General features: G+C 38.9%; 1 protein-coding gene across 1 annotated transcript in view; it reads left to right on the top strand.

Moving 5' to 3' along the window:
* The window catches only part of LOC132113975 (platelet-derived growth factor receptor beta-like), a 45,446-nt gene that overhangs the window by 18,039 nt on the left and 2,731 nt on the right, over positions 1-24,676 (top strand). The window contains exons 4-21 of the mRNA XM_059522075.1: positions 1,389-1,646; positions 9,647-9,777; positions 10,916-11,081; positions 11,888-12,056; positions 12,144-12,259; positions 13,272-13,395; positions 14,660-14,868; positions 15,329-15,423; positions 15,501-15,633; positions 15,773-15,877; positions 15,958-16,068; positions 16,170-16,326; positions 17,241-17,407; positions 18,105-18,220; positions 19,575-19,697; positions 19,815-19,926; positions 21,048-21,147; positions 21,359-21,464. Of these exons, the coding sequence (XP_059378058.1) occupies positions 1,389-1,646; positions 9,647-9,777; positions 10,916-11,081; positions 11,888-12,056; positions 12,144-12,259; positions 13,272-13,395; positions 14,660-14,868; positions 15,329-15,423; positions 15,501-15,633; positions 15,773-15,877; positions 15,958-16,068; positions 16,170-16,326; positions 17,241-17,407; positions 18,105-18,220; positions 19,575-19,697; positions 19,815-19,926; positions 21,048-21,147; positions 21,359-21,464 (2,498 nt within the window). The remainder of the gene's footprint in view (positions 1-1,388; positions 1,647-9,646; positions 9,778-10,915; positions 11,082-11,887; positions 12,057-12,143; positions 12,260-13,271; positions 13,396-14,659; positions 14,869-15,328; positions 15,424-15,500; positions 15,634-15,772; positions 15,878-15,957; positions 16,069-16,169; positions 16,327-17,240; positions 17,408-18,104; positions 18,221-19,574; positions 19,698-19,814; positions 19,927-21,047; positions 21,148-21,358; positions 21,465-24,676) is intronic.

The following is a 24,676-nucleotide window of genomic DNA, read 5'->3' as shown; positions in this document are numbered from 1 at the left end:
ATTTATTTATACATTTTCTCACACATTAATTCATTAATTCTCACATTAATTTATTTTACTTATTTTTTTGATTCCTACATTAATTCATTCACTTATGCAGTCATTTATTTACTCACTGTAATGAATTACAACCTTTGTAATCGTCGGGAAGAAGGAGGCGGGAACCGGCGGACAATCAAAACGAAACTTTAATAATTCAAAATAAAACCAAAACATAAAATAAAGCCCAGGCCTGGTCCTCTCTCGTCCTTCACTGTCGTCGCTCCAGTTTTATATCCTTCCATCTCCTCCGTGGGCCTCGAGACCGGCGGGTCGAACAGGTGTAGCTCATCTCCAATCACTCCCCCGGCCTCGCTCCCATGTCCCTCGGCCCCGCCCCACTCGTCACATACCCCCATCGCCCCTTGCAGGCCGGGGGGTACTCCTGAGACTGCGCTCTACTCCCCCCACCCCCCCCCTCCCTCCCTCCGGGGGGGACCGCTCACGGGGACCTGCGGGAACCTGGGGGTAGGACAGACGAGGCGAGAGAAAAGGAGATGGAAGGAGGAGCGACAGAGACGAGAGAGGGGAGAGAGAAAAAAAAAAAAATTCCGGTTCCCAGACGCACTGCTGCTCGGCCCTCCACCAGCTGGGCGATCTCCTCCGCGGTGCCTGGCGGTGGCACTGGACGGCCCTCGGCGTACGGCATGACACTCCTCCGCTGCCTGGTGGACGGCGATGGCTCCTCCGGTTTTGGGCAGCCGGCAGGAGTCCCCCGTTCCCTGCTCCTCCCCGTTCCGGCGGATGGCAGTAGGCTCCGGCCCCATGGCGAACGGCGCCGACTCCTCCGCTCCCTCACGGACGGCCGTCCCCGGCAACTCGCTCCAGTCCACCGCCTCGAGCGTCCATGGCGGCACACTCCTCGCCTGCTCGACGGCACCGCAGACTCACCACAGCGGCGAGGGATCTTCAGCAGCGCGTCCCTCCTTCTCCCAGGTTTCGGCACCACTGTAATGAATTACAACCTTTGTAATCGTCGGGAAGAAGGAGGCGGGAACCGGTGGACAATCAAAACGAAACTTTAATAATTAAAAATAAACACAAAACAGCGCACCAGCCCCTCACGGACGACTGATGCGCACAAAATAAAACCTAAACATAAAATAAAGCCCAGGCCTGGTCTTCTCTCGTCCTTCACTGTCGTTGGTTCCAGTTTTATATCTATTATATCTAATATTTATATATTTTATTATAGCTCATCTCCAATCACTCCACCGGCCTCGCTCCCACGTCCCTCGGCCCCGCCCCACTCGTCACACTCACACATTCATTTGTTCATTTGCTCATGCAATCATTCACTTATTGATTAATTTGCGCACACACTGATTCACTGATTCTGTTCTCCTCAGATCCTGAGGTGTGGTTCCTTGAGAACGATCATGTCATGGTGACTAAGACGCGAGTGGAAGGCACCATCCCATGTCTGGTAACGGATCCCTTGATAAACGTCATGCTGTATGAGAGAGACGCAGACATAAAGGTGGAGGGGTCGTACAACCCCAGCATGGGCTACACTGCCGCCCTGGAGGACAAAACCTACAAATGCAAAGGAGAGCTGAACGGAGAGGAGAAAGAGTCCATCCCCTTCTACGTCTTCAGTATATTTGGTACTTTTGAATTTTGATACCAAAGTTTTTTTCCAAACTTTGAACACAGCAATACACATGCTACAACCACATTTTGTTAAATAAATACAACAGTCATTGAAGAAGAAAAAGGTAAATGTCCTTGCATGGCCTAGGTAGGGTCCAGACTTAAACCCCAATGAAAATTTGTGGAATGACTTGAAGACAGCAGTCCGCTGTCATCATCAAATTTAACTGAACTTGAGCAGTTCTGCAAAGAAGAGTGGGCAAATATCGCAAAGCCTAGATGTGCAAAGTTAGTAGAGACAAATCGCCAAAGACTGTAATTAACGCAAAAGGTGCTTCAACAAAATACTTACACAAGGAGGGTATTCTTTTTCCCTCAGTGATTTAATCTATCACTTGGATGTTATAAGTTGCACTGTGTAAATACAGCTGGATAAAAAACAAAGTTCCTTCTTTCAGACAAATGCAATCAGAGAAAAAAAAAAAAATATATATATATATATATATATATATATATATATGTGTGTATATATGTATATATATATTCCTCTAGCGGCCACATCACTTTCGTTGGCCGCAGCACTGGAAGGGGATGGACGGCCCGGCATCCTGGCCCGTCGGCCGTGCAAACGGGTGCGGTTCCCATCCGGATCGCGGGTCCGGCAGCTCACGTCTCTAGTGGCGCGGGCAGGGCCGTAACTGGGGTTAGCGGGGCCCCCGGTGCAGGCTGTACCAGTGGGCCCTGTTTGAAATTGTTTAATTTATATGTTTATTCTATTTATTTATTTAATATTTTATATTAATTAAATATAAAATAGAACTGCATAGTCTTCACTGTAAAAATTAAATTAACAGTCAAACCAAAATGTATTCAGACACCTTCAACATTTCTAACATTATCACAGTTTATTTGCTCTAGTTTATAAAATGGTAATAAAATATGACAAGAACTCAGAGTTGAACTGTCAGAACAAATTCATCTTGATAATGTCAGATAACTTTGATAGAAAGATATGTAATGGATCAACCAAAACTTCAGACAACTCTTAGTACAATATTTGCACAACAATCAATACTTTGTTGAACAATTACCAAGCAATGCTTAATTTTGTTCAGTCTGTGGTGTGAAAAGGTTGCATTAGCAATTCAGGAAAAAAAAAACACGTGAAAAAACATGGTGAGGTCAAAGTGTCTGAATAATTTTTGGTCCCATTTTTTTTTCTATCAATTTCACTAGTAGTCCAATGTATGAAGATTTTTTGGGTATAATATGTCACAGCTTGCTTTATCTTGCTTTTATTTTTACTCTCTTACCTAAATTAATTATAGTGTCCTGCACCTACTATTAAAACTTAAAAAAAAAAAATCTTTCTTTCATTTTCTTGGACTAACATTACAGCAGCTAGTAGCTAAATTAGGCACGGTCACTTTAAGAGACGATGAAGCATCCAGTATAATACACATCCGAAATTTTTCCCAACTGTTTACTTTCACTTAAGACATAACCGACAGTTTTTTCGAACATACTTTCCAAGACGGGTATTTTGACATATTTTGTATGTTTTTGTCGGTACAAGAGCAAAAAGAGGCAAATTTCTGTGTTAAAAAAGTGTTTTGAGACGCCTCTCTCTGCGGGAGCCCTGAACACCAGAACACTGTGGTGCTGAAATTGACTTTTTCACATCCTTTTCGGTTTGTTTAAACTGCGATTTGTATGTGTTCGTTCAGGTGCAGGAGGAAGTTCAAGGAGAACTTTGCAAAGGAGAGCTCGGTTTAGTGTCGCTGTCTGTCAGACGTGGCTCTGAGACTGAGATGCGTGCGCCCCGAACACAGCGCGCGAGTTGAGATTTTCCGCGTCTTGTGTTTGAATGATTTAAACTCTTTTGAATGTTTAAATTGGAAAGTGGTCAGGCTTAAAAACACATGAAAATGATAAGCTTTCGTGACGACACGTAGCAGTGGCCTGTCAACTGTCCTGATCGTCTTTTAGGCTGGCCTCAGCCAGACGGTTGAGATCGCTGGGGACCCCCCTCGGCCGTGGGCCCCCCTCGGCCGTGGGCCCCTATAATCGTCAGCACCTTTCACCCCACTTGCGACGGCCCTGGGCTCGGGAGTCCCCTCAACGCACCCTTCCTGGACCCACAAGGACACCAGTGTGCATGCACGGGGAAGAGACCGGTCTCCCGAGGAGAGGTGCGTTGGGCTTTTAAGCAACAGCGGTGATGAGGCTCCATTTCCTTCAGGTGTGCCCCATCACACGCCGCCAACACTGACTCATCCAGCGCCCCTCTTCTCACACACCCACTCCAGTTGGGAGCCTGGTGAAGGGCGGCGATTTAGGACGGGGTGCCGGTGACAATCAGGGAGGAGGCAGCTTACTCGTCACATTATATATATATATATATATATATATATATATATATAATCGCAGTGATTGGGGGGGGTTGCGATTTTGAAGCCCAAAAAAGTGCATCCATCTATTATAAAAAGTGCTCCATATGGCTTCGGGGGGTTAATAAAGTGCTGAAGTGATTCTGAAGTGAATTCAAGAGTTCACCCTTTACATCTAATCTGATAGCAAATAGTAAGCATATTTTGGCGCGTTATCCTGGGGGAGGGCCCATGCCCGGAACATGGCCTGGACCCAAAGAACTCCCCAAAAGAAGCTTAAAGGCATAGGACAGCAGCCAGAGAGCTAAATTTATTTGTCCCACCAAAATATGCGTGCTGTGAAGAGAGAAGGTGCAGCGTGACCGGGAGAGCCTGTGCAGTGTTCAACGAGAACTGCGGCTCGCAAAGTCGGGCTGTTGAGCCATCCATGCCGCTATAAGAGGAGCACAATGACAGATATCAAATGAGCGACTCTTGCTACATCCAAAGGGAGCTGCGGCTCAACATAACTCAGACGGGGGATTCACCCTGCAACCGAAGGGAGCCTTGGGTCTGCTGTACCGGAAGGGAGAGCCCCATCAGATGCTGAATAGTCAAGGAGAGTCGAGGTGTGGTTTGACGCGTAGGATGGAGGGTACTACTGTAACCGAAGAGAGCCAGCGGCTCCCTGATCCCTGACCCCCATTGAGCATGCAACATAACTCAGACGGGGGGTTCACCCTGCAATCGAAGGGAGCCATGGGTCTGCTGCACCGGAAGGGGAGCCCTTGTCCAATGCTGAAAAAGCAAAGAGACGAAACTGATGGAGGGACTCCAGCTGCATCAATAGGGAGCTACGAGTCCCCTGTTGCGGCTGGATGTGAGATGCAATTTTATGCCTCGGAGGGCTCTCAAAGCATCCGAAGGGAGCCTGCGACTCTGCTGCACTGGAGGGGAGAGCCCTCTTTTATACTGAATAAGCAATGAAACGCGACTGATGGAGGGACTCTCGCTGTGTCCGAAAGGGAGCTCCGGCTCTGCTGCACCAGAAGCGGGAATCCACCTTGAGACTGGATATGAGGTGTGATTTGATGCATCAGATGGAGGGCTGTCACAATGACCGAAGGGGGCCTGCAGCCCTGCTGCACTGGGAGGGAGAACCCCGTCCACGATTGAGCATGCAGCGCAACTCAACGACAGACGGAAGGCTCACACTGTGACCAAAGGGAGGCACGGCCCTGCTGCACTGGAAGGGAGAGCCCTGTCCGATGCTGAATAGGTGAGGAGATTTGTGACGACAGCTGGAAGGCCCTTACTTTGACCAAATGAGCGGTGATTGACTGCATTGCAAGCCTCTGATTAATCAAGTAAACAACATGACTTAAAACGCTGAATTTTTTTTGGGCTGCATTTATGTGGCTTTGATTGTACCTAATGTAACTTTTAAAAGTGTCTGATGACTAACGACCGAGGGCCTGTATCTGATTCTGAGAGAGGCCCTTTTGAGCTGCTGTAGTTGCTGACCCGATGAGAAATGAGTGACTGGATAATTTTCTGCAGGTAAGCCTAATTGTGCAAGGATCAGTTTTAAGTGTTTTTGGAACCAAAAACATGTAATGGGATGGTTACAGTCGTCAACAAAGAGAGGGTCCAGTGCGGATTTAGATTGAGCATTCCTGAGCTGGATATAAGAAAAGAGCCTGATAAGGTTGAATTGGAGATGGGAGATTAAAAATGTATATGTAGTGGCCTTTCCTTTTTTGGTCCATCTTACTATGTTTAATGGAGTAAGTGATAGTTTGCTATCAAGTATGAACAAATCAGAGATTGCTGGATGGAGTTTGGGGTTAAAATTAGAGGTTATTGCAATTTCTTCAATCTCGAAAAACCAAAACACCCAATAAAAACATGGCACCTAGAAATTTCTGCGAGAATCTGAGATTTGATGGTATTAGGCACAAGAGATGGATCCAAAGTGGCAGCATTCAGTGGAGTAGGTAGAGGGGCCATAAATTTTAGTTTGGGTAGAAATTAGAAGATAAGGAGGGGCCGTAACTGTTTGTGGAGGCAGCCTCATGCATGGATTAGCCCCTGATGCTTGGGGAAGCCCATAGGAAGAGGAAGAGAAAGATGGAAATTAGGTAGAAGGCCAGTATGCTTGCTTTGGCATCTGCAGCGGGGGCTGCTGGCCATTGATGGGGAAAAGGAAAAGTGGAATGTTAAAAGGTGGCTGAGCTTGAGCGGCTAGCGGAGGCAGCCTCATGTTAGCATCTACAACCGAAGGTAGAGTGGAAAGAAATGGAGGTTGAGAAGCCACGCCAGTTGCATGCGGCATGGCAGCTGAAGGTGCTGCAATGATTGGCTGAGAGGAGGAGGGAGGCAGTGCAGTCTGAGAAGCATCTGAATCTGGGGATGACCTAAACTTGCTGCATCTTGAAGCTTGAGGAGAGCCAGAACTTGATCTGGAAGACAGTGTCATTTTAAATGAAGTGGGGAGCTTTGAGGAAGAGGATCATGGGCTGCAATTATCAGCAGAGGCAGCCTGACATTTAAATAATCTTCTGGGAGCAGGAGGCCAATAAAAAGAAAAATGTCATTAGAAACGAGAGGAAAAGCCTGCGAGCAAGCGAAGATACCCTCACGCTTGCTTCAGCAGCTGTAGGGCAAGGGGAGGGAGTGGGGTTTTTGACATCCTGAAGAGGCTGTGCAGCCTGCATGGCTAGCAGAAGAAGCCTCATGCTAGCATATGCTATGCAAGCTGAATGCCGCTGAAAAGGAAAAGGTTTAGAAGTAGCAGGAGGAAAAGACTGAGATGTGAGGGCCTGCATTGCCAGCATAAGCAGCTTTCCACTAGTTTTAGCTGCTGTAGCTGTAGTCCACTTGGGCTTGGGATATTTGGGGGGAAAATGCTTAAGAGCCTTTGCAGCCTGCACAGCTAGCAGAAACAGCCTCACAGATATGTGTTATGGGAGCTGGAGACCACTGAAAAGAAAGAGATGTTAGAAGTAGTGGGAGAAATTACTTTCTTTGACAATATATATATATATATATATATATATATAAAAGAAAAAGATAAAAATGAAAGACGACATGCTTTTGCAGTATGTATTGAAACAGCTACCCAGCCTAGCAGCACATCAGCTGGTAGAGACTTGGAGAGAAGTGCCTACCAGTATGCACAATGCATACAAATAAGGTTGCCAGTTGTATTTGTTCAATAATTTTGATGGTTTCTTTGATACGCCTTAGTTATTAGTTTGTTATTAGTTTTTGGGTACAGCCTTGAACTTAATTTGTCAAATCCATCTTATCTGTCTATCTGAGTACGATGTGGGATTTAAAATACAGATAAAATGATAGTGAAAATTAATACAGAAAATGTGAGTAATTGCATTGTGTTCTACGCAGTTTTTTTGTTTTTTTTGGTCATGTTACAAAAATGACATCAAAATCCATGATGTTATCAAGTTATTTAAGAACTTTTAGCAACAAACAACCTACTTTTACCTACCTAGCATCTTTACCTAAAAACTTAATTTGCAACATGGCCTATGCTATCAGCGGAGGCAGCCTCGCGCTAGTGACTGCTACAAGCATAGACATAAGTAATTATAGTATCCATTTCTATGGCTACAAGAGCTCAAGCCCTGGCTACATGCAGCGCTGTGGATGGAAGAGCCGCAGTGAAAAAGTTGAGCTGAAGCGGGAAGCAAATGAGGTTTTGCTGCGGTGAGAACCGGGGCACGGCCCAGTCTATTTGAGTCCTGCCGCTGCGACCCAAAGCTCGAGGAGATCCGGGTCTTGTGTGGGACGATGGTGATGACGACAGAGGTCAGTTCAGGGCTTTGCTTGATCTATTGGCCGACTTGGATAATTTGCAGGATGAAGAATAGATTGTACAGATCCGCTTTGTTTACCCTCCGTGAGAATGATTTGTCTGAATAAATCATCGTTTGCTTCAAGCTTAAACACTATCCACTTTCCGATCAGATGATATATTTGCATGGCTAAATACCAGGATGTCAGGTAGGAAAGTCGTGACATTTGCCAAGTATGGTAACCCATACTAGGAATTGGTGCTCTGAATTTAATCAATCAAAGTTCACGCACACAGCAATGAGAAGTGAACACACCGTGAACACACCCGGAGCAGTGGGCAGCTATATATCCAGCGCCTGGGGAGCAACTGGGGGTTCACTGCCTTGCTCAAGGGCACTTCAGCCATGGGTATTGAGGGTGGAAGAGAGCGCTGTTTCATTTACTCCCTCCCACCTACATCTCCTGCCAGCACCAAGACTCAAACCTGCAACCTTCCGGTTACAGGTCCAAATCTCTAACCATTAGGCCACAGCTGCCCAAGAAGTTGGCAGTCTCACCGGTGGAGGCGAGGATAAGCCTCTGCATTGTGGAGAGCATGTGGCTAGTCGAGCAGAGCGGCGGCTGTGATGATGAAGCCTGGAGCTAAAGTGTACAGGCGTAAGCTTAGGGCTGGTAGGTTGCGACGGAGTATACGAGAAATCCCCATACCAGTCTCGTCGTTGTACAAAAAAAATTGAGTCTGATATTAAGGCCAAAGGAGCAAAACCGAAAGCTGATAAACTGTTGTAGGACAGAGGTAGGAAGGCTGCATATTTATACACGTGTTGTGCTAGTTAAGATGGTTAGCTTAACGAGATGCACCTGTGCCAAATTGGATGATTATCTAATCGTGCTCTTCCCGAACTTTGTTAATAAAACATCATATAAATTCTGAAGTGGAGAGATGCATTTGTGTAAGCCATAATCTTTAGATTCCACTAACTGTTGTACACAGTTCACTAGAGAGTGACATTAAAGGTGCTCTGAGCGATGCCAGGAGTCGTAACTTCTTGTTGACGTTCAAATTGTTGTCAAACAAAATGGAGGCTAGCTAGACCCTCCCTCCTCCTCATCCGTGCACTAACCCCCCAAACCCCACCCCCAAATCTTTCTTGTCGGTTATTGGCTGGAACAGTTTGTTATGTTTTGTGGTGCGGGTGAGCCCAGTTTGTTTTTCTTGTTGTTTGTGGAGCCTGTGGTGTCTAGAGAGACCCCGTTTTTTTTACAGTGTGTTCAGGGGACAAGCAGCTAGCGGATAGTGAGGAGATGTGACTGGATTGCTGGATGTGACAAAAAATACCCGGAGCCATCTGGAGCACTTTATATGATGTATGGATGCACTTTTTTGGGCTTCAAAATCAAAGTCAACATAAAACTTGGTTGATTTAGTTTTTTCCGTTGTTTATTTTTTTCTGACCCCGTTGGAAAATTATTTTTTCTTGTCTCAAGCATAAACAAGCATATTTTTGCGGTGTAGAAGAAATGATTTTCGTAACTGTCCTATACATATGGTCTGCTAATGCTTTAATATTACAGATATTTATGACTCTGTATTTACCATTCATGTATCAACATTAGAGGCAATTATTTACTGTTTTGAGTTAAAATACTCACCATTTTCTTTTAATTTGTGTTTGTAAGATGGTTAAATCATAGAGAGAGTCCATGTGTTGCACATCTGTTATCATTAACCGGACCGAGTCTCTCATGAACTCATCAGATGATTTGTTTTTCTGTATATCAACCGATAGCCGTTTTTGTTCTTTCTTTCACACACGTGACTTCAGCTCCCGAGGCTCTGGATCCATACATCAACGCCTCCAAAACGGTCCTGAAACAGGGCGAGATGCTGAACGTCAACTGCACCGTTCATGGCGCGGAGCTCGTCTTCTTCCTTTGGGACTTTCCCAACCAAGACGTGAGTAGGCTGATAATAAAACTCTTTGTTTCCATTATTTTCATTATTTTCTCGATCGAGCACTGAGAGCTCCCATGAGAAGCTCTGCATGTTGAAATGAGCTTGAGATGTATGACCACACCTTCACGAGGAACATGTTTTTTTTATTAAGAGGAAAAAAAAATGATAAAGACACCAGAGGCAAGATTGTAGTTCTAGTTTATGCACATTAGCATAATGAATATCGCCTAATTTTTGTTGTTAATTTCTGAAAAACAGATTACAGTAAATAAGCCTGAGGTCGTTTGCTGGTTTTGACTCCACTGAACTTGTCTCCACTGCTCAGGTTTGCTGGTTTTAGAGGGGTCAGTTAAATTGTTAACACAATCATGGTGCTAGCAACGACATAATCATGGGTTTGAATTCTCAGGAAATATGGTTTTGATTCCACTGAACAATTTCCTCCTCTGTATTTGTGTCTTTTTTTTCCAGAACAAATATCTAAACATTCCTAAATCAGGATGCATTTACTTGAGAAGCAAAGTAATTTTGCTTTTAAAGGAAATATATCTTATTTTGAAGGACTTTTAGAATTTTGAACAGGAAAACAAGTTAAAAATACAGTTTTTTTTTTTTTTTGCAGTGAATGCAATGCAATCGCTTTGGATAAAAGTGCCTGCCAAATAAATACATGTAAATGTACACCAGTCAAAAATTAAGCTGCTTTTGGGGCAAAAATGCAACAAAAATACACCTAAAATTCAAATTGTGGAGTTTGTTTGAACAACTTAGTGTGTTTTTGAATGTTATATTTTTGTGGTAATTGGTAATAGATATTCTAATTATTGGACATTTGCTTTGAAAAAATGGAAAAATATGTTACATTTTATTTATTTATATTATATGACTATATGTATATATATATATATATATATATATAGAGAGAGAGAGAGAGAGAGAGAGAGAAAGAGAGAGAGAGAGAGAGAGAAAGAGAGAGAGATAATGGAAAAATTATATATATTTTTTAATAATGTTTTTGTATGATAAATAAAAGAAAGAAAAGAAATACCCCTGAAAATCATTTTCTGGGAGCAAATATTACATGCTAATGGAAAAGTTAATTTCTAACACTGAAAACCCCAAACCTTTTTCCCCTCAGGCAGGGAGCGTTGAGCTCTTGACTGATGTCCTGTCGGCCATGAGCATGCGATCATGTATCAACATCACAAATGTATCTCTGGCTGGATCAGGACAGTACGTTTGTCGGGTGCATGAGGGTGTGGAGAATCATAAAGCTTCAGCCAGTATCAACATCACTGTACTGGGTAAAAGTTGCAGATGCATCACATTTACAAGAAGTATAGAATAAAGCCTGGCTACTCAAATCAGTGACAGTCAACACCAGGGTTATTAGAGTTAATTAAAAACATGAAAACTTGGGAAAAAAATGGAAAAAAACACTGAGGGAAGCAAAACTTTTTTTTTTCATCTGAATGCGACCTTCTGCTGAAGGGAATGAGTTTATGTTTAACATGATGAAACCACAGCCGTACACAGAAACCCTGGAGAAGGGCATACAAGAGTCACAGGAGCTGACTGTAGATCACTGTGGTCTGCAGCACTTACACACACAGGATACAGTGACTGCAGGCAATCCTTTATGAAGAAAGCTTTTAGCACGATCAGCTGCGATCATGAGCTCACTTATGGAATATTAAATAGATTATATAGAAAGATGAGCAAGCAAAATTCACCCTGTCTTGCTTAAAAGGCATCATAATTTGATACACCAGCTTTCAAAAGTTTGGGGTCGGTGAGATTTTTAATAATAAAGTCTTTCATGCTCACAGAGACTGCATTTATTTGATGAAAAGATTAAAACAACAACAAAATTTATTTTATTCCTGTGATCAGAGCTGAATTTTCAGCATCATTACTCCAGTCTTCAGTGTCACATCATCCTTCAGAAATCATATTAATATACTGATTTGCTGCTCAAGAAACATTTCTGATTATCATCATTGTTTAAAACAGTTGTGGTGCTTATTATTTTTGTGGAAACCCTAATATACTTCAGTGTAACCCATCTTGACTGTTTGTAAGCATGATATTTTCGTCTGTCTGTCTGTAGAGAAAGGATTCGTGGCTCTTTCTTCTGATCAGGAGGACGTCTCGGCGCAGCTTGGCGAAAACGTGGAGCTGAAGGTGGAGATCCAGGCGTATCCCAAACCCACCATCCATTGGAGTAAAGACGGCACTGCTATTAGAGGACACAACACAATACAGGAAAATGAGACCCGGTAAAGATTCTCTCAGTACATGAGCTCAATTAAACAACATTAAACCTTTCCACAAGATGTCAGACGTGTGCTCTGAATCTGCTTCAGGTTTGTCAGCACGTTGACCCTGGTCAGGATCCGACTGGAGCAGATGGGTCTCTACACCGTCAGTGTCCAAAACGAAGATGACTTTAAAAACTTGACCTTTGACCTAGAGGTGAAAGGTGAGACAGTTTGACATCTATTTACACACCGCCCCATTTCCTGAAAACAGACACCTTTTTAAGTCTGGGCCAAGAATAACACCAGCTGTTGGGATTACTGTGAAACCCTGCATGTAATGTAATGTAATGCAATTTAATTTAGTTTGGTGTCGGTGAGATTTTGAATGGTTTTAAAGTCTTTTATGCTCATAGATGCTGCATTTATTTGATAAAAAATACAGTAAAACTAATAAAATGTGAAATATCATTATTAAAGTAGCTGTTGTCTATGTGATCTTATTATAAAATGTAATTTATTCCTGTGATGCAAAGCTGAATTTTCAACATCATTACTCCAGTCTTCAGTGTCACATGATCATGTTAGGATTACTAGGAAACCATGAATTTAATTACATTTCATTTAATTTCATGTACTTAAATATTTAACAAAATATTAATTTGTTTAATTTAATTACATATGTTATTTAAAATGTAAATTGTTTAGTTAAATGATTAATATGTTATGTTAATCAATATGTTATTTGTTTAATTTAAAATGTAAGTTGAATTTAAATTTTTTTAAATTTATTTGATAATTTTACTTTGTTTCATATTTTAATAGTTTATTTTATTTTAATATTTCATTTGTTTAATGTCATTAAAATATAATATAACATTTAATTATTTTAACCAATTTTAATTCATTTATTTGATAATTAACTTCACTTCATTTCATATTTTAATAGTTTAATTTAATATTTAATGTATTATGTAAATAATGTAATATTTTTAAATATGTAATTTAATATTTAATTGAACCTGAGTACATGTAATTTAATATTTAATTCTGTTAATTTAATTTAATATTTAATGCAAATTTTAATTGATTTAATTCAATTAATAAACAAATAAATTACTCATTACTTGTAGTTTAAAAAAGACTATTCACCTTTAAGCTTCTTGATCAGTTATTTTCTGTTTGGTTTTTGTGTGTATTAATGTTGTTGTCTGATGTCATTTCCTGTCTTTGTAGTTCCTCCACAGATAACTGAACTCTCTGACCATCAGCTTCCTGGTAAGAAGCATGCAGTCACCTGTGTGGCGGAGGGAGTACCGTCTCCCAGCATTCAATGGTTCAGCTGTGACAGCATACCCAAGTAATGACAAACCTTCAGCATCATCATCATTACAAATACATCGGACTGTATATAAGTCTGGCTCCCACCAAATCGAGCAGTACATAGCGTGAGATGCTATACTAGATTATCAGCCAACATTTTTTAAATAGTTCCCCTTTAATGACTCTCATTCATATTCAATATAAGCTGTTTGCGAGATGAGTAAATATGGGGCTAATGAGTTTGCAGAGCACTCAGAAAGCATTACATAAACACACACATCAGCTTAATGAAGGTTGATCAAAACACCAAAGAGTTGCACAGAAACACTTCTATATGAATAATATATAGCACATATGCTGTAACGGCCATTAGTGCACACCTCTCCTATCACAGCTCACTTCCTTTGTGGGTGCAGCACACTTATGAGGGCACTGCATTAAGTGTGTGAGCAGATATAATGCATGTATATTATTGGGTGTGTTTGTTCTGGTTTGTAAATTACCTTTGTGCATTTTGTTAAAGTACATATTATATAAAGTATTCAGATTTACATTTTTTACATGTTTGGGAAGATGTATAAGATGTTTGGGACCTACTATATTTGCTATATAGTGATTATTTGCTAAAATGTGCAAAATACAAATATGATTATAAAAAAATATTATATATAAATACACACACACACACACACACATAAAGCATATACTTAATGTAAAACGTAATGTAATAATATACATTTTCCTACAAAAAATATGAAAAAAATTATATATATATATATACACACACTTACATTTTTGGATAATTTATGTAACTTTTTTATATTTAATTTACTTACTTTTATATTTTATTTGATTAACTTAATGTAATTGAATAAAATATTAAATACATAAATATTAAATGAAATACCAAATATTTAATAATTAAAATATTACATAGAGTAAAATTAATTATCAAATAAGGAATAATTTTTTTTGCTTAATTTGCTAATAAATTTACGGTTTAAAATTAAGTACATTTATTAGCAAATAAATATTTGTACAATTTAATTGATTTAATTTGTTTAACTTTTTAATTAGTTTAATAAAGTTTAATTTAATCATTTGACTTCATACTTAGTTTAACTTTTTAGTTTAATAAAATATGATATTAAATATAATAAATATATATATTTTTTACAGAACATTGGATTATGTAATAATAACTAATATAAAACACAACTAATATATTTAACCAATATGTATATACTGTACGTACAGTATGCAGTAATCAGTACACTAATATTCCCGTCTGTTTTCATCAGGTGCAGTAACAGAAGTGTGGCGTGGAGCCCTCTAGAGGAGGATCCTGAGAAAGTCACCATCCAGACTAACTTCAGCTACAACGTCAAGCGCAAGATCCACCAGGTGCACAGTCAGCTGACTCTCCTGCGGCCGCAGCTGCTCTCCATCCGCTGCGAGGCCCGCAACGAGAGAGGAGCCCGAGCCCGAGACATCAGACTGGTCCACAGCAGTGAGTAACGTGTGTGTGTGTGTGTGTGTCGAGAGGGAGGGAGGGTGTTAAAGCCTCTTTGTGAATGTGTGAAATGAGGATCTACTGAGTGGAGCAGCACACGTGGAGATCAAACACAGAAGGACTTTCATTAGCTCCGTGAACGTGGTGTGAAACCCGTTGAGCTCTTTGAGGACCTGATACTGGTTCAGCCGTGAGAAAACCCAGAGCTGCTGGAAACGCTTCTTATTGACTCTATATATGAGCCCACAGTCTTATATATGAGCAAGACTGCTTTGATTTAAAGTCAACACGAGTCTTCGTTTTTGTACCATTTTGACATATTTTAATGTGTAAGGGTTATTCACTGAGAAAAATGTAGCACAGGAAGTGATTGATTGGATAGTGAAACCTATCCAGTCTCTGTTTTACACTATTTAGTTTGTTTTTGGAGTTGATAAAGACTGTGTTTTCTCTCCAGCGTTGTTTTCTCAGGTGGCCGTTCTGGCTGCTGTCTTAGCTCTGGTGATCATCGCCATCATCTCCATCATCATCCTCGTCGCTGTGTGGAGGAAGGTCAGTGACCTCACTTCCTGTCTCTCGGACTCAGACTTAGCATTTAGGTTTAACATTGCTGAACTGGAACTCTGCAGAAGCCGCGCTATGAAATCAGGTGGAAGGTGATCGAATCGGTCAGTTTGGATGGACACGAGTACATCTACGTCGACCCCATTCACCTGCCCTACGACCTGGCCTGGGAGATGCCCCGGGACACTCTGGTGCTGGGTGAGAGCAGGACACACTTACTATAGTCTCCACTTAATACTCAGCTTTTCCTGTACATGGACACTGAACACATGCCTAGCAACCACTCACAGTTGGTAAATCCAGGTGTTTATGTACTGAAATGCATGTGTTTCTTCAGGTCGGACGCTGGGATCTGGAGCCTTCGGGCGTGTTGTGGAGGCAACGGCGTACGGTTTCGGCCACTCCCAGTCCGCCACTAAAGTGGCAGTGAAAATGCTGAAATGTGCGTGTGAAACTGGTTTACACACACATATGTGAGTGTGGTTGATGATTATAGTTAATCGTGTTGTCTGCTCACTGCAGCGACGGCGCGGAGGAGCGAGACTCAAGCTCTGATGTCTGAACTCAAGATCATGAGTCACCTGGGTCCTCACCTCAACATCGTCAACCTGCTGGGAGCCTGCACCAAACACGGTGAGCAGACAGCAGCCGAGCCGTCCGACACATTTAAACCAGCTGAACTGTCAGATCAGACTTTTTTCAGGTTTGTTGTGTCTTTAATCGTTGTTCTGTAGGTCCGCTATATCTGGTGACAGAATACTGCCGCTATGGGGATCTGGTGGACTATCTGCACAGGAACAAGAATAGCTTCCTCCAGTACTACGCCGACAAGAATCACATTAACAACGGCAACCAGATGTGTAACGACAGCGATGTGTCGACCAGGAAAGAGTAAGACAATTGAACATGTGATTTCATTCTTCTTTTGCACATATCAATAAAAGTTTGGAATTAATCTTTTTTTATGTTTTTGAAAGAAGTCTCTTCAGTTCACCAAGGCTATTAATATTATTGCAATTCAAAGTAGCGGTTTTCTATGCGAATATATATGCGAATTGTAAAATGTAATTTATTCTTGCAAAAGTGAATTTTCAGCATTGTTACTCCAGGCTTCAGTGTCACATGATCCTTCAGAAATCATTCTATTATTCTGATTTGATGCTGCTTTATGTTTTTGTGGAAACCATGATACATTACTGTTTAAAAGTTTGGAGATATATACTTTTATTCAAGGATGCATTCAATTAATCAAAAGTGGCAGTAGGGACAATTATGACGTTAAAAAAGATTTCTATTTTCTATTTCAAATAAAATATTGATTTCTTTGAAATAAATTGTAAAGATTTCGAATAAAATTCTTTTGCACTTTCTATTCATCAAAGAATCCTGAAAAATAAAATGCATCACAGTTTCCACAAAAATGTTAACCAGCACAACAGTTTTCAACATTGATAATGATCAGAAATGTTTCTTGAGCAAATCAGCATATTAGAATGATTTCTGAAGGATCATGTGACACTGAAGACTGGAGCAATGATGCTGAAAATTCAGCTTTGATCACAGGAATAAATTACATTTTTAAATATTTAAAATGGTAATAATATTTTGCTGTTTTTAGCAAATAAATGCAGCCTTGGTGAGCAGAGGAAACAAAAACTTTAAAATATTAGTTATTCCATTTTTTTTTACCGGTAGTGTACGTTTATAAATAACACAAAATGCCATGTTAAATATCAGTCATGCTCAAGTGTAGCATTTGATCAAGTAAACCAAATGTAATTAGTTTATAAATCTGTGCTTCGCAGATACGTGTCGTTCGGCAGCGAGTGTGATGGAGGATACATGGACATGACCAAAGATGAGCAGACTCAATACGTGCCAATGCAGGAGCTCTCAGACTCCATCAAGTACGCAGATATCCAGCCATCACCCTACGAGTCTCCTTACCAGCAAGACATCTATCAGGAGCAAGGTATAGTACATACTCATCCCGCCGTCTGCAGACCAGATCAGATCAGCTGCAGCTACAAGCCTCTCAAAGCTCTGCATTACTGTGATTTGACCACATTTAGTCAGTCTTCTTAATACAGCATCTATAGCAAGCACCCAGAAAACCTTAAGTGCCTCTGTAAAATGAAATATGAAATATATAAATTTAAAATATTCATTATAAAACATAAAATTGTGCATTTTAATTGCATTGCATTTATTAATAAATATATTTTATGCGAATAAAAAAATATGATTTATTTAAAAGTGTGTTTTCTATAATTTATTTAAAATTGAGCATTTTGATTGCATGCATTAATAATTATCTATCACAGTTATTTCAGTAAACAATTATTATTCAAATTTTTCTGAATTGCATTGCATTTGTTATTAATAATTAATAGCACAGTAAATTCAGAAAAGTAAATATATGAATTAAAAATTATAATTATTAATAATAATCACAATTAACGATTATAAGAAACATTTCTGATTATTATCAGTGCTGAAAACAGTTGTGCTTTTTGTAGATACTGATACACAACAATTCAAAAGTTTGGGGTCAATAAAAAAACAGTTTTCAGAGGTGCTTCAGAAAATACCATGGTATTGCATGTTTTTTGTGTTTGCAATCAGATGTTGTGTGTGTGTGTGTGTGTGTGTGTGTGTGTTTATCCCAGGTCACAGTGTGGATCACTCTCTGGTCATCAGTGATTCTCCGGTTCTGAGCTACACTGATCTCGTGGGTTTCAGTTATCAGGTGGCCAAAGGCATGGAGTTCCTGGCTTCAAAGAATGTGAGTGTCTGTCTCTCTCTCACACACACACACACACACACACACACACGTTTGTTTTGTGAAAAGTGGGGACATCCCATAGGCGTAATGGTTTTAATACTGTACAAACTGTATATTCTATGGCCCTTCACCAACCCTAACCCTCACAGGAAACTTTGTGCATTTTTTACTTTCTCAAAAAAACTCATTCTGTATGATTTATAAGCGTTTTGAAAAATGGGGACATGGTTATGTCCTCATAAGTCACCCTCTCCTTGTAATACCTGTGTCATACCCATGTCATTATACAGAGTTGTGTCCTGATAAGTCACAAAAACAAGAGCACACACACACACATACACACACATCTAAATGAACACATGTCAGCTCTGTTGTTTAATATTAAGTCTACAGACAAACTGAGACCCTAAATCTTTATCTAACACTTCCAGTTTTGTCCCCGAGGTTAAACCAAACACACACATACTTTGAGATATGAGAATGTCATTATTAAAATGTTTAAATTGCAAAAAAATGTTCTTCTGCAGTATTTCTGTCTCGTTTTTCCAGTACAAATATCTAAACATTCTTAAATCAAGATACATTTACTTAAGACACGAAATGACTTAAAATATTAAGTGATTTTATGACTTTAACGAGAGCAAATATTTGACAATGGGTTCAAAATAAACTTGTTTTCCTTTTACATTTGGGAAAAAAAAACAGAAAAAAAAACTTAACATGTGAAGTCATTTTTAAGTTAACTTACTTAGTCAATTCACTTTTACAGTTAACTTTACTTTAGACAATGTAAAAATACAACGTGATTCACATAAAATGAACGGTAAAACAGAAAGTAGTTAAAACTGAATTAACTACAAAAAGTTTTTTTTTTATTTTTTTTATGAACTTCTTGACTATAGTTGTATTTATACACTTTCAATGTTCCATGAGGAATTAAGATTTAAATTTAAATTTGTGAACCTATTTCAGCAATCGGTCTCCACAAATATTATCTTTATTCCATATTAGTCCAGGATAAGTCATATAAAACACGTTTTTCTTGGCTACTTGCAATGCTGAAGATAAAATCTGTAACATATGATAATATAAATGTGTTGTGTTCTGACTATAAATAATGGCAATAGCTAATAAAACTGCTGACCTGGCATTTCTGAACATAAGACCGAAAATGATCACATTAATCCAATTGCTCACCTTTGACCCACCCAAAAGTGTCCGTCATGCATGTCTTAATATAAACTCACATCACCATCTACTGACGTAAATGTGTACTGCACCAGTAAGTTGACTAACCTTCTTTGAAATAATAAGAGAAACTACTAAGTAAAACGTCTTTCTGTCTGTCTGTCAGTGTGTGCATCGGGATCTTGCAGCAAGAAACGTTTTGATCTGTGAGGGCAAACTGGTCAAGATCTGTGACTTTGGACTGGCCAGAGACATCATGCATGACAACAACTACATCTCCAAAGGCAGCGTACGTACATCCTGTGGTTTTACTGTCTCTACGACTGTAATAAAGCACAATAAAACCAACACATTCAATCAAACAAACTCTGATTGCTGATTAAAGGGACTGTGTGTTTGTCTGCAGACGTTTCTTCCTCTGAAGTGGATGGCGCCGGAGAGCATCTTTCACAACCTGTACACCACGCTGAGTGACGTCTGGTCCTACGGCATCTTACTGTGGGAGATTTTCACTCTGGGTCAGTCTGTTCGCTTATTCTTTCTCCACACGGTCTATGCATTTATGCTTTTTGTGAAAATAAATGTTACATTTTAGTCTCCCAAATAGAAATGAACAATAAAGTATGTTTTAGCTGAAATGTGTGTTCTGAGCAAGCATGGGTTTGATTTCCAGGGGAATGCACGCTTTGAAAACATTTATAGATTGAATGCAATGAAAGTCGCTCTTTATTTTTGATAACTAAAATTAAAAATAAACCCATAGAACATTTTTGTTACTTAAAATAGAAAACTGATTTCATTTTGGCAACATTTTCTCATTTTCATTTAGTGTAAATTAAAGTACTAAAATAACAAAAATTAGGAAATAAAAAATTAAGAAATACCATAGAGATGTTATTTTTTTTAATGACAAAAGCTGTAACTAAAATATATAGAAAATATAAAATTCAAATCTTATTCAAAATATGTACAAAAAATAGTATATCACTGATACTAATATAATGCTGGTATAAATGGAATGTAATGGAAATGACTTTTACTTTTGGGCAGCTGAAGTTGTACAAATGTAATATTATAATTTAATTTAACTTAAAAAAAATCTATATAGACATTAAAAAACACAATTACTTAAACTTCAAGATTAAGATATAAACATAAAAATAAAAACATTCAAAATATTAATACAAGTTATCATAGTATCTCAGTTACACTAAAATAACACTATTAATCTTTGTTAGCATTAATACAAATATAACTGTTAATTGTTATAGTTTGTGTTAGCTCAGGTCCATTAAATAATATAACAGACACAATTTTTTGGTTTTAATAATGTAATGTTAAAATGATCATTAACGAAGATTAAAATATGATTAGGAAGGGGTTTTTTTTTTTTTTTTTTTTTAGCTCATAGAAATGTAGTTAACTATTTTAACAACTGAAACCTAATAGTAAAGCATTACCAATTCTTTCACAAGTCATGTTTATTCATTTATTTATTTTTGTCTATAAGAGATTTAAAACAATTAATTTTAAGCATGTACTGTTAGTACTCACTTCCTGTTCTTTCACTCCCAGCGTTTCTGCTTTTTGAAATGTGAAAATCTGTCTTTATTGGTGATTTTTGTGTGTGATTTTGCAGGAGGAACCCCGTATCCAGACCTGCCCATGAATGAGTTGTTTTACAGCGCTCTGAAGAGAGGATACCGCATGGCCAAACCCTCGTACGCCTCCGAAGACATGTATGTCTGAATGAAAAATACATAAACAAGCATGCTACATGCTTATTATTGCACATATGCTCGAGTTATACAGTCATACAGTAAATAACGTCTAAGTGCATAGTAACAAGCAGGTTTGTTTTAAAAAAGAAATCCTGGAAATTTCTTGTGGTTTTTGTGAATGAGTGACAGCGGATTTGGTGTGAATGCTGGTGGTTTTGTTCCTCTGCAGTTATGAGGTCATGAGGAAATGTTGGGATGAGAAGTTCGAGAAGCGTCCGGAGTTCTCCTTTTTGGTGCACACAATGGGGAACATGCTGTCAGACGGATATAAAAAGGTTTCCTTTATGTTCCCTCTTTCATTAGCTGATGCTTACTGCATAGATTTGCAAAGAAATTCTAATTGGAATATTCATTTTCTCAGTAATTCTGTGGTGATGATTTTTGCTACTTCAGAGAGATGCAGAACTCAAATTTACATTTGAATGGGAAGGAATTTAAATATACAATTGAGAAACGTTTACACATTTTAAACAGACCTTCTGTCATGAAATGTATAAACTATAAGAATGAAAAGTCACAAAGCAATTATATTGATAAATTGAAAAAAATGTTACTTGAAATAACATAAATGTTAAATGAATATTTTTTTTTTTACTTACATTTTTTCAATTATTTTCTATGAAAGTATTTCTTATTTCCATTTAGTTTAACTTAAGGTACTAAAATAACTGCAACTAAATATATATATATATATATATATATATATATATATATATATTTAAGCTGATAAAAAAGACAAAAACATATCAAAATTACTTAGGCAATAAATAAATTTAGGACAGAAAAAAACTATAATAGTATATTAATGATATGATCTTACAGTAGGTGCCAAACTCTTTAACTTTAACCAATCAAAATATTGATTGAGATTAGGCAACCTCTCTGAGGTATCAAAATCGTGTCCCTGCGTGTCATATGCACTCAAATGCCATCTGTTGAATTCATCTTAAGTGTGGATTATGTGGTTTTATTTGAAAAACAGAAGTGCACAGCTCTGATAAGTTATAAACATTGAATGCGTTTACATGCGCCCTCATAATGCAATTCTAATGGGATTTTGGAAATATTGCAATTTAACTTTGCCTCATTTAAATGTAATACTTCATTCAAAATAATGCAGTTAAGCTCATAATTGTATTAACTAGGGATGCACCGATAACAATACTGGTGTGTGTAAATATAATTTTTTTTTTTACTAGTGGGTGCAGGACACTATAGTTCATTTATGTAAGTGAGGATAGCAAAATAAAGTAAACTGTGACAAATTATACCCAAAAATTCTTCAAACAGTAGACTACCAGTAAAACTGATACAAATTTGGGACCAAAAATTATTCAGACCAAGTCTGGGGAAAAAACTGAAGTTCAGGTTTGCATGAAGCTGGATGACAGCATGCCCAGGAGACTACAGACAGTCATAAGGCTAAGGGTTGCCCGACTAAATACTGTCATACAGTTGTCTGAATAATTTTTGGTTGATTGTAATCCATTTCATACCTTTCTATCAAAGTTATCTTACATTATCATATTATATTACCATCTTCTAAACCAGTGGTTTTTAACCTGTGGTCTGCGGCGTGGTATTGCAGGTGGGCTGCCAATTATTTTCTGTTAATTTCCAGTCCATTCTAGGGCTGTGCGATTAAAAGAAATCGTCATAAAATCACGATTTGAGCGTGCGCGATTTCTAAATCGCTTTATAGCACGATTTTCCACGGCCCTGACCTCCCGTAGTATGCTATCCGATCCAATCAGAATGCATTGCGCCTAGCGCGAGAACAGACTGGGCATATGCCTATTTCCAGGTTCACACACTGTCTGTGATGTGCCTTTTTTCCGAACCCATGTTAACGGATCAGAGCGTTCACACGGCACGCGGTAAAAGGCTAGAAATAAAAACGTGCGAAAATAATTTATATCTAACACATGAGCAAAGAGAGAATTGTGAGTGCACAGGACGCAGTTTAAGTGAGAAGAGACACGTTTTAAGTGCGCACACTCTCTCCGCGCAGAGCAGCGTGTATCTGAGCAAGCACGTCTGGTTTTGTGACAGAGCAAAGGAAATCTTCGTGGGAACAGAGAGATTCGTGCTCGTGCATTATTTTAATGTGCTTTCACGTTATTTTTATGCGCTTTCGCTGCTGACCGCATACACATACTCTATACACACTGCAAACACCTGAGGCACCACTACAATTAATGAGCTCTATGAACAATGCATGGCAAAAAAGAAAAAAAAGTCCCTGTACATGGGATTTTTTTTTTTTGCCATAAGTACATTTTGTTACATCTTTACTATAGTGATAATTTTGACTTATGTCTGTTCTAGAGACGTTACAACTTTTTGATAAAGCTCTAATTGGTTTTCTTTTGGAAATATGTTTCAAATTAATCCAGAATGCATTTATGACTGTAAAAGCATATTGGTGTGTGTCACAATCGCAAAATTGATCAAAGAAATCCCGATAGTTTTTTTTTTGTCCAAATCGCACAGCACAGTTCATTCAATAAATACGGTTAACAATCTAGCTTCTGAGTACTAAGTTATTAACCCAACAATAGCGGGGTCAGTTAATTTTTTTGAAGTGGGCCGCGCAAACATACGTGTTTGGTTGTGTGGGCCGCGAGTTGAAAAAGGTTGGGAACCACTGTTCTAAACTATAGAGAATAAACTGTGATAATGTGAAATGTTGAAGGTGTCTGAATAAATTTTGGATGGATTGTATCTATTTACATTACATTACATTTAGCTGACGCTTTTATCCAAAGCGACTTACAATTGCTATATATGTCAGAGGTCGCAATGCTCTGGAGCAACTAGAGGTTAAGTGTCTTGCTCAGGGACACATTGGTGTCTCACAGTGTATTCGAACCCGGGTCTCTCACACCAAAGACATGTGTCTTATCCACTGTGCCAGTACCACCCCATAATTTATTTTATAAATTAAGTTAGCCAGCTAACATAATACATACTCTTTTGGTTTATGTACACAATATTAATTTTTTTTTTTTTACAAATGCATTAAAAATACCGGTACTCAGTATCGGCAAGTACCAAAAATTTAAGTATCGGTATGGTGCATATACTGAAAAAAGTGGTATCGGTGCATCCCAATTAATAACCACAATTGCATCATACTATGTGGTGTTTGTGAGATTGTGATGTTACGATGTTCATCATGGAGCCAAATTACCTTCCAGGACATCAGTAGTATTATTTAGCATTTGACTTAAGTGGACAGTGGCCAGTAAAACGCCTAATGTATTAGTTTATCATTTGTGCTGTGAAGTATGCGAATAATGACAATAAAAAAAAAGCTCAAAGCTCAGTAACATACGAAGCTCAGGTCCCATACACAGAGATTTACTTTAAATTTCACCAAGCTGATTACTCACTAAAAACTCCCACACAGGGGATTTCAGAACATGGGACAGAAATGTCTATATGTATATATATAGGTTATATTATTATTGTTGTTATTTTTTTC

This window comes from Carassius carassius, chromosome 33, assembly GCF_963082965.1.
Source record: "Carassius carassius chromosome 33, fCarCar2.1, whole genome shotgun sequence".
In the NCBI taxonomy this organism is placed as follows: Eukaryota; Metazoa; Chordata; class Actinopteri; order Cypriniformes; family Cyprinidae; genus Carassius; species Carassius carassius.
Note: the sequence above shows the minus strand (reverse complement) of the source record. Positions and strands in the feature narration are given on the sequence as shown.